Source organism: Citrus sinensis, chromosome 3 (assembly GCF_022201045.2).
Source record: "Citrus sinensis cultivar Valencia sweet orange chromosome 3, DVS_A1.0, whole genome shotgun sequence".
Lineage (NCBI taxonomy): Eukaryota > Viridiplantae > Streptophyta > Magnoliopsida > Sapindales > Rutaceae > Citrus > Citrus sinensis.
This window is the reverse complement of record NC_068558.1, coordinates 3,463,745-3,474,299: the sequence shown is the minus strand read 5'-3', so window position 1 is coordinate 3,474,299 and position 10,555 is coordinate 3,463,745. Positions and strand designations below refer to the sequence as shown.

At 31.2% G+C, this 10,555-nt stretch overlaps 1 protein-coding gene across 1 annotated transcript; it reads left to right on the top strand.

Moving 5' to 3' along the window:
- Positions 1-3,106: 3,106 nt before the first annotated feature.
- Positions 3,107-8,262, top strand: LOC102614046 (AP-1 complex subunit mu-2). The gene is made up of 11 exons (XM_006476792.3): positions 3,107-3,408; positions 3,718-3,864; positions 3,962-4,024; positions 4,121-4,297; positions 4,390-4,493; positions 4,943-5,050; positions 5,152-5,248; positions 5,472-5,569; positions 6,947-7,088; positions 7,204-7,326; positions 7,845-8,262. Exons 1-11 carry the CDS (start codon positions 3,280-3,282, stop codon positions 7,941-7,943), a joined length of 1,287 nt encoding a protein of 428 aa, XP_006476855.1. The 5' UTR covers positions 3,107-3,279; the 3' UTR covers positions 7,944-8,262.
- The last annotated feature ends 2,293 nt before the right edge of the window (positions 8,263-10,555 follow it).

The following is a 10,555-nucleotide window of genomic DNA, read 5'->3' as shown; positions in this document are numbered from 1 at the left end:
TGGTTACATATTGTTGAATTTAAATAGAAAGAAGAAGAGACATGTAATCTTTTATAATCTACTAATTATTTTCTATTTTTAATATTTTGTAATGTAATTATTTTTTAATCTCAACCAATATATTAGATTATAGAGAATATAAAAAGATGAGAAATAATAATGCCACAAATCTTAACTACTTAATATTTATAGAGTTTGAAGAAGCCAAAAGGCACTAAACAAAAGGTTGCATAATTAAATATGAGATTATAGTATTAAAATTAGACTCCAATGACATTATTGAGGGAATATGAAGGAACATTCCTTCCTATATTAATTAATTGATATATTAAGCCACTAAAGTTTAATTGTTGGCATAATAAAATAAATTAATGTTTGAAGACTTATAATTAATTATTATTAATGGTTACATATTATTGAATTTAAATAGAAAGAGGAAGAGACATATAATCTTTTATAATCTAATAATTATTTTTTATTTTTAATATTTTGTAATGTAATTATTTTTTTTTAATATCAACTAATTTATTAGATGATAGAGAATACAAGAAGATGAGAAATAGTGATGCCATATCACCTCCTCTAATCCCAACTTTATATATATATATATATATATATGTAGATTTTTAATATTTTGTAATGTAATTATTTTTTAATCTCAACCAATATATTAGATAATAGAGAATATAAAAAGATGAAAAATAATGATGCCACAAATCTTAAATATTTAATGTTTATGGAGTTTGAAGAAGCCAAAATGCACTAAACAAAAGATAGAATAATTAAATATGGAATTATGACATTAAAATTAGGCTCTAATAGAATTGTTGAGGTAAGATGAATGAACATTCCTTCATATATTAATATTAATTAATTGATGTATTTTAAGCCACTAAAATTTAATTGTTGGCAGAATAAAATAAATGAATGTTTCAAGACTTATAATTAATTATTATTAATAGTTACATATTGTTGAATTTAAATAGAAAGAGAAAAAGACATGTAATCATTTATAATCTAATAATTATTTTCTATTTTAATATTTTGTAATGTAATTATTTTTTAATTTCAACTAATTTATTAGATAATAGAGAATATGAGATGATGAGAAATGGTGATGCCACATCACCTCCTCAAGTCCCAGTTTTGTATATATATATAGATATATAGATTGGATCACATGTTAATCTTACCTTTTTATTTCTACAAGATTTGTGCGTGAGATTAAGATGACATCGAAAACTAATGTTTTTACTTTTGGAGCGATTCTAATTGAGCTTATAACTAGTCCGCATCCACTTTCCCGCGATAATAAAGAACCAATCAAAATGATATCACTAATTTTAGAAGTTGGTAGACTTTTTAAGTCAGCTCATATGTTTTCTTATATGACGTTTCCAATTCTATTGATGAGCTAACTAATTTAATACATTTTTTAAATATAATTTGTGTTTAATTAACAATAAGATGAAATTAATATTTCAAGATGAAGACTCAGAGACTGCTTTGGAAGCTATTATAAATCTGAACCTGAAAGGAAGCTGCTACCCCACGGGAGAAATATACAAGGTTAGGATAAAAAGCAAAAGGTTATATATGTGTATATATATACATATGTGAGTGTGTATCATGTATGTTTGTATGTATGTATGTATGTATGTATGTATGTATGCATGTATGTACACACACACATATATATGTAACCAGGGGCGGAGACATCATAGTGATTCACTGGGGGCTTATTCAACAGTAACATAAAATTTTTTTAAAAAGTAATAAAAATATAAATTTAAAAGATTGATACATTGTATTATAACTTCATTATTAATGTTATTAAATAAATTTTTTTCTATGTAAACAACCAAAATAAGTAAATGTTTAGGAATTTTTTATGGGCGTTGGATTAGTAGTGGAATTGGAAAAGTAAGATTAATAAAAAAAATTATTAATGAGTTTGTGGGCCGTCTAAAAATTAAATTAATATTAATATTTATGGGTTTGATTTTAGTTTGTAAAGTCCATCTTTTTTTATTTGAATTTAAAAAATTAGAATGTGAGAATTTAAGTATAATTATGTATTGTAGGCTTGACTATAAATTAGTGGGGGCTTTAGAAAAAATTATTGAGAATTTTATGAAAACTAAATTAATTATTAATTTTATTTTTTTTTCCAGTGGGGGCTTAAGTCCCCACTGGTCCTAAGGTGAAGCCGCCCCTGTATATAACCATTCTTAAGTGCGTGCTCCTTTATTTTTTTCATGCGGACACACTTGTAAGTCATGAGATTTAATAGAGTCAGATTTTAATATTATTGAACCACATGGTTTAACAGCGTGTTTGTATTAAAAAAAAAGAGAGGATACTTACACTTAAAAATTATGTATATATGTATGTGCGCGCGTGCGCCTTCTCAAATGGCGAAATTATCAATAAGGTGTTTGAGTAAAAACCCAGTAAACAGAGCAAAAAATGAGAGAAATTGTTTAGATACTTTCTCAAATCTTGATACCCTCGATTGAATAGGAAAACTCGCTTGACGGGGTTAGCTAGGTCTTTATAAGGCTGTGTAACGGTAGATAAATTATTATTACATGACTTCACCTACCTTGAAAATTTAGAATGAATTCATGCACTGTGCAGTAAAATTTTCACACGCGCATAGACATTGTTGTATAGCATTGTTAGAAATTATCCAAAACCGAACTCCTTTAATCATTCTCCGCAAAATGATCATCAATTTCTTCACTTGATTCTAATTTGAACACGAGCACACTTATCTTACAAAGTCATTGGAGATTGAAGAAATAGATGACAAAATGGAAAACAAAATGCATATCGCCTATCCTATTGAAAATTCTGTTATTGGTAACGCAAATCAAATAGGAACCGAAGCAGGAACGTCGTCGTACCAAACAATATCTGTTGCATATTTTGGGCCTGAGTTAGGAAACCATAAAATTTGGACCATTAATGGTTAACGGATCACTGGGCCTGGGCTATAAGTTCAGCTAAGGGACTAAACGAACCAGCTTTTCAGCTCAAGGGGGAAGCACGTGCGTAGCAGAAACTACAGTTTAATTTAAAATTTTTAATTGACTCGAAAAAACCACAAAAAAAAAAAAAACGTTCCAAGCGGCGTATACAGAAGGATTGAAGGAAGAAGGAAAGAATTTGCAGTAGAAAAGTTTTGTTCATTCAATTTGTCATTCATACTTGCACTGCAGCAGCTCGGATCTGGTGCTGGTGTTATACGCCGGTGAGGTGAGGCCCTTTCATCAGATGGCTGGCGCCGCCTCGGCGCTCTTCCTTCTTGACATCAAAGGACGTGTGTTGATTTGGCGTGATTATCGCGGTGATGTCTCCGCTATTCAAGCTGAACGCTTCTTCACCAAGTTCATCGAGAAAGAGGTCAGTGATTCACCTCTCTCTCTTCCACTTCCACTTTCATTTTCACTTTCTCTGTACGTATCCACATCCGCATACGAGCTGAGCCTTAGCTTTGCTTGTAAAATCATGCTTCGATTTGATATAAGCACTGCTTCATTGATTTTTTAAATTTATGCTCGATCTGTGTCTGATTTAAAATCGCCGAGCTCCATGATCTGCTTATAATGTTGTTTTAGTTTTAGTGAAGAGTTTCTGCTCTTTTTTTTGGTTGAATAAACAGAAAGTAGTTGCTGATTTGTAATAGGTTCTTTTGGATTTGAAATGATTCAGGGGGATCCGCAATCGCAAAATCCTGTGGTATTCGACAATGGTGTGACCTACATGTTTATACAACACAACAATGTTTACCTGATGGCTGCTTCGAGGCAGAACTGCAATGCTGCCAGTATTTTGTTATTTTTGCATCGCGTAGCTGATGTAAGAAATTTCTAGTTATTTGATTTACTCTTTGTTTTTAATAAAAATCATGTCATATATGTACCAAATTGTGCATCTTCTACACTGATGAATGTAGGTGTTTAAACATTACTTTGAAGAGTTAGAAGAGGAATCTTTGCGAGATAATTTTGTGGTTGTGGTAAGAAACTGACTGGTCTTTTCTTTGGAAAATCTTACACGCTAGTGTTTAGGAAGCACTTGATGGTTTTATACTGATGCTCTGTGCATTTGGTAGTATGAGTTGCTTGATGAGATAATGGACTTCGGTTTCCCTCAATTCACTGAGGCAAAGATTCTTAGCGAGTTTATTAAGACTGATGCTTATAGGATGGAAGTTACACAGCGTCCTCCCATGGCTGTGACGAATGCAGTTTCTTGGCGCAGTGAAGGGATACGGTACAAGAAAAACGAAGTAGGTTGTCTGCCTAAGCAATTTTTTTTTTTTTTTTGGGTTAATGAACTGAGATGCCATTTCTGATGGAGGCTCTGTTGACATTTAATCAGGTTTTTCTGGATGTGGTCGAAAGTGTCAATATACTGGTCAACAGCAATGGGCAGATAGTCCGTTCAGATGTTGTTGGGGCATTAAAAATGAGAACGTATTTGAGGTGAGTGCCTATCTTCTATTTGGTTAATGGTTGAAAACTAAACAACAGTCTTAAAGTATGAGTTTTTCTATATACTAGTTGTAATCGTGTGGCTTGTTTCATAAACTCAATGACTTAGAAGTCTTAGAATTTTAATATGAACTAGTATGGTTGTCAACACCATGTCTATGCTAACTAGTTTAGCTCACCTTGTAAATCCATTGATCTTAATTCAGCCGTAACCAAATGTTAGGCAGAGCCATTTGAATCTATCGCTTGTACTCAATATTTTTTAGTTTGGTTTAGTTCAGGCTGACCCCTAAGGTATAGGTTCTTAATGCATTTTGGTGTCCTTGTTTGATTTGGTAACAAAGATTGCTTGTCTGACAGTTGTGTTAAATCTTTTAGGTTTGCGCTTGTTTATTCTATCAGTTTGCTCTTTTGCTGATGAAATGCTTCATTTCTCGTAGTGGTATGCCTGAGTGTAAGCTTGGCCTGAATGATAGAGTACTACTGGAGGCACAGGGTCGATCAACTAAAGGGAAAGCCATTGATCTGGACGATATCAAGTTTCATCAGTATGTTGACTTGTTTTGTCATTTGTATCTTTCTTCTGGTGTTTGGTTTTTCTTTTGTTTCCTTTCAAATCCTATTACTTGATTGCTTATATCTGTGTTAGGTGTGTACGTTTGGCTCGTTTTGAAAATGATCGGACAATATCTTTCATACCACCTGATGGATCTTTTGATCTCATGACGTATAGACTCAGTACTCAGGTTGATCTCTCTTGATTTCTTTCTAAATGTTTTTCCAATGTCTATTATTGTCTTCCACTGATTTCAATAGCCATTTTCAAAATTTCCCTCTTTAGTGAGTCTGGCTGACCTGGTTATGACTTGACTTTAATTCTGTCAATATAACCACCAATTCTAAAATCTTTGTAATGTTTTTGTTCGCTCAATCATAAAGCTGCTAAGTGCAATTATTATTATTTTTCAGGTGAAACCTCTAATTTGGGTGGAAGCTCAAATTGAAAGGCATTCTAGAAGTCGAATTGAAATAATGGTAAAAGCACGGAGCCAGTTCAAGGAGCGTAGGTAAATTTTTTTTACCATTTATGAAATTTACGAAGGACCCATTGGGTCTCTGAGATAGAAGATTTGTAGAAATCTGAAAATAGTATTTGGAAGTAATCCTGTATTCCAGCCTTAAGAATTCATTTAGGTTATTTTAATTTTTAATAGTCTCATGTCTTAGTATACAATGGAAGTGAGATTGGGTTTGCTCAAGAAAAGAGCATGCCTTTCTATTCTATTTTTATAATTTTGGGGAGATTTTGCATTCTTTAGAAAATACCCTGTCAATAGCGTTTGAGATCATTCTTTTCTGTTTTGATAACATAAAGCTGTGTCAAGGTCCTTACATCTTAGATACGATGTCAATGGGGATGCTTGTTTTTGAACAAGCAATGGATGTAAAATTTACTTTTTATGTTTGCAATGTCTAGAATTTGCTCAGTGTCAATCATAGAATTTTTTATTGACTTGAACAACATCTTGGTGGATGTAACAACTATTTGTTACCAGTGGTGAAGCCACCTGTGGGCTTTGGAAAAATTTTCAAATAAGTCCTCTAATTTAAGAAATTTATATACAATTATAATATTAACATTTTCAGTATTCTTAATAATTTTTTCAACATTTTTTTATACTTTTTAATTTATTCATCTCAACCTCAACTCATTTCTCACTGTCTAAGCCTCTCTCACTCTTTACCCTCTAACTTTGATGATAAAAAAAAAAATTAAACATGGTGTTAAATGCTTGAATTTTATTTTATTTTCCCTAAAATCAAAGAATTTGATTAACAATATAATCATCTCCAGTTCAATTTCAATTTAATATTATGATTTAATTCACTATCTAGATTCATGAGAAAATTTTATGATTTTTGTCTTTCATAATTCTCTCAATCAAGTGCTTTACGATTTGTGAACCAACTCAGTTTCTATTTTTATTTTTCTTGAAATTTAATTAAAGATAAATTTCTTATTCACTCTTATTTTATCCCCTTAGTATTATATTTTTTAAGAAATAATTTCAGTATGGCCCACCCTAAAAATCATAACCAATACCTTTACTAAAAATTATTTTACCCACCCAAAAAAAAAAAAAAAAAAAAAATGGCCTTGCCTCTGGTTGTTACACTTTTCAATTTGTACCATATTTCATGGAGTTTCACTTTCTGGCATTTTAGAGGATTTAAGTGCCAAATCTCTTTTCTTGGTGATATGATCACTTTTGTGTTAGTGTCTACTCCATTGTTAAAATTGAGTGGCGCCTTATTATGCATGGTTGGTGGTGAAGTCTTCAGTCTTCCAATCAAGCAATTTTATGTCCTATTTGGTTAAGTTAATCCGGAAGGACCATTATTAATTTTTTCTTAATTTACTCATTAGTTACTTTCCGCTTCAGCACTGCAACAAATGTTGAAATCGAGTTGCCTGTACCAGCTGATGCAACAAATCCCAACGTTCGGACATCAATGGGATCTGCTCGATATGCTCCTGAGAATGATGCTTTGGTCTGGAAAATCAAATCTTTCCCTGGTAATAAGGTAGGATTTGGTTCTATCTATAGATTGTCAGCATGTCATATGTATTTGGCAACTGAGATTTACTTAGTGGCTTCCTTGCATTATCTCAACCATGTTTGTCAATTGAAATGTTTAGGAGTATATGTTGAGGGCAGAGTTTAGTCTTCCTAGTATAACGGCAGAAGAAGCAGCACCTGAGAGAAAGGCTCCAATACGTGTGAAGTTTGAGATACCATATTTTACTGTTTCAGGGATTCAGGTATGTCTTTCAACATCACTGTCTCCTTGGCCTTCCCACCTCTTTTCCGTTTGCCTCCTGGGTGCCTTTTGTTTTGGTATAAATGTAACCTAAAAAGAGGGTTCTGATGAACTATGCTTCAAAGCTATTGGGCTTTAGGAGTCATGGATTGATATGTTAGCTTATCCACTGATTGAAATTCCTTGCACTTTTCCACAAATATCATTATTCCTTTAGCTCAGGTTTGTGCCTAACTGGATACTTGTGTGTTTGGAGATAAAATGAAGTTAGTCTTCTGTTGGCTGTGCATTAATATGTATTGTATGGATGCAAGCTTGCTGAACCACTCATATTAGAGGCAGATTTGATAAAAGCATGTTCAAAACTTCCTCATTCTGGTCCCATACTTGAGTTATTATTGTATTCATATTATGTGTATACCAAAATTTTTTTTAGCAAACTGTGACATGCTTTTCATTTGGCTTTCTTTTTTATTAAAAAAATAATAATATTCCCTTTTTGAAATTTGATTTTTGTAGGTTCGTTATTTGAAGATAATTGAAAAAAGTGGATACCAGGCTCTTCCATGGGTTAGATACATTACAATGGCTGGTGAATACGAGTTAAGACTGATGTAAAGGTCCATACTTCATTAGATGTAACTCTAAAGGTCCGTTCCAGGCTCTTTGATGTGCGTAAATATATCATATGGCTTTGAAACTACAGAGGATAAAGACCTTTTTCATTTGGGAAGTTTCTTCTCATAATTTTGGTTTCTGTAGTGACGTCCTTTGGTGATATTCTTTTCTTCAAGCTGTGTGCTTTTACTTATCCTTTGAAAATACCAGTTTATTTCGTAGGGATGCAATGTTCTTCCAAAAGTTTTTCAATTATTTTTTGTGGGAATTAATAAACATTGGTTGTAAAATTGATCAACAGGTAGCTTTCTTTGTATTATGGTTGTTGCTTTATTTTATTTTATTTTTGTATCTAATCTCAATTTTAAATTATAAAATTTTGGTACAAATTTTGAGACATTGATCTTTCACAATTTGATAATAGATATTGAAAGTGAAATTAGTATTTGATGTTGTTAATTCATCCACTATTAAATTGCAAGAGATCAATGGCTTAAAATTTATGTAAAAAAATCAAATTAATAGTTTAAAGTAAACAAGCTTAAATCATAAAGTTTCCAGCTGTCTAAATTTATTTTTATGTTCTATAAATTCATTTCAATTTTTGTTTTCCTTGATCACAAATTTGATCATTTCAAAATAGAAGTCCTGTTTGATATAATTTTTTAAATAGAATTTATTTAAATAGATATTTTGTGAGTAAAGCTTTTACAAGTAGAGTTATCATAAAAAAAATTTAATTGTTTGGTTGTTAATGAGAGTTTTTATGAAAAATTATGAAAGTATTTTAATAGGTAAAATTTTAAAGTTATGTTATAAAAAAAAATGAAATAAGATTGTCAAAAAGTAAATGATGTGTTAGATATTTTAATATTTTATATAATTTTTTTCTACGTTTATTATCAAAAGCTTAAAATTTAAATTTTTAGTAAAAGATAAAATAAGTAATTTAATTTTCAAAAATTCTACTAAACAATAACCAAATAACAAAAAAAATTAAAAAGAGTTTTAAATAAACACTTATAATCATTAAATAAATCATATTAAACCGACATTAAATCATCAACTTACCAATTATCAAGAAATAAAATATATATTGGATAAAATATGCTTTATATTACGTATTCACTTGACAAATAGCGTATAATAATCACGTGAAGTGGTGTGATAAATCTAATCTGATCTTGATGTTAGAATTGATTGATGCTCATGTAAAATTAAAGAGGGTGTAGTTTAACAACAATTAATTGAGGAAAAAGAAAAAGGAAAATTCGGAAAAAGGACTCTAAATTTGTTAAACTGACAAATCCACTTGTCAATGAATAAGATATGCGCCATACACCAAATGGTTGTGGCTCAGTTGGCAGCACATGTTGAGTTTGTGGGAAGAACTCTCGGGTTTGATCCCTACTAAATACACTATTTAGAATGGATAAAGAGCTTTAACTGTAAATACACCCCAAATATGAATTAATCAAGGCCCAATGCGGTCACGGGACACCGGATGATTTACGACCAAAAAACGATATGCGCCATACAAAAGTGAATTCCATATATGAATTCACAACACCACTTGTCAACGGATACGATAGGCGCTATTAAAAAGGTGATTATTAACGAGAGAAATCACGTGACTATGTTTTGGATTTAAGTTAATTTTAAGTTCTAAATTGTTGTTGTTTAGTATTTTGATTCAGACGTCATATGAAAGGGTAATGGCATGCACTTGGATAGTTTGTAGTCCATGGCACTTGACCAATCATTGATGGATATGCATGCACATTCATCACAGATAAAAAAGTTAACCGACAATTAAAAAAATATCAAATAATAGTTAAATGCATCACATCATTTGAGATGGAAAGTTACAAATTATGTACTATAAGAATGTAGGTAGAATAATATTTATACAAAAATTTTTTTTTTAAATACTGATAATATTTTTGCTTCACTCGCATTTCGTAAGGAATAAATGTCACAAATTAATTTTACATAATCATAGTTAATTGAAAGAGATTGAATCCATGAGACTCAAATTGTGAGGGTAGTGTTTGGCCGAGTGGCACGATAGTCAGTTGCAATCACATTTTATTACATCATATTTCCAATTTTAATGTATCTCAAGATTTTTTTGAATTTTTATCAAATGTTAGGTCACGAATTTACCACTAAGATATACGTTTCATGTAGAGTGTACCGTTAACAAGTGAAGTCTAGTGATTATGATTTTAAATATCATATTTTAAATGTAATTTTTTTAATTCCTTAATTGCATGCATGTTACCTCGTTGAAGTCGCCTGCATCCTCATAAATACAAGCTCACATTTCTTCCAAAACCGGAAATTTTTTTGCATAATTCTTATATTAATTACAACAAAGTAATGTCTCTCTTTTTTAAGAGTAATGGTTCAAAGTTTAGAGCAGGGTCAAGTTTGTTGTACAAAGCTTAAAATGATTGTGTAGAAATGGATGACATGGGAAAACTGAGAGCTGTGATGCGCTCTGACAATACGGAGAATTATCGAAATATTTCATGTTTCTCCGTACATGAGGTCTGTATTATAAATCCTACAACATACATGTAATTGAGGGAGGCACTTTAAGTCCGTAC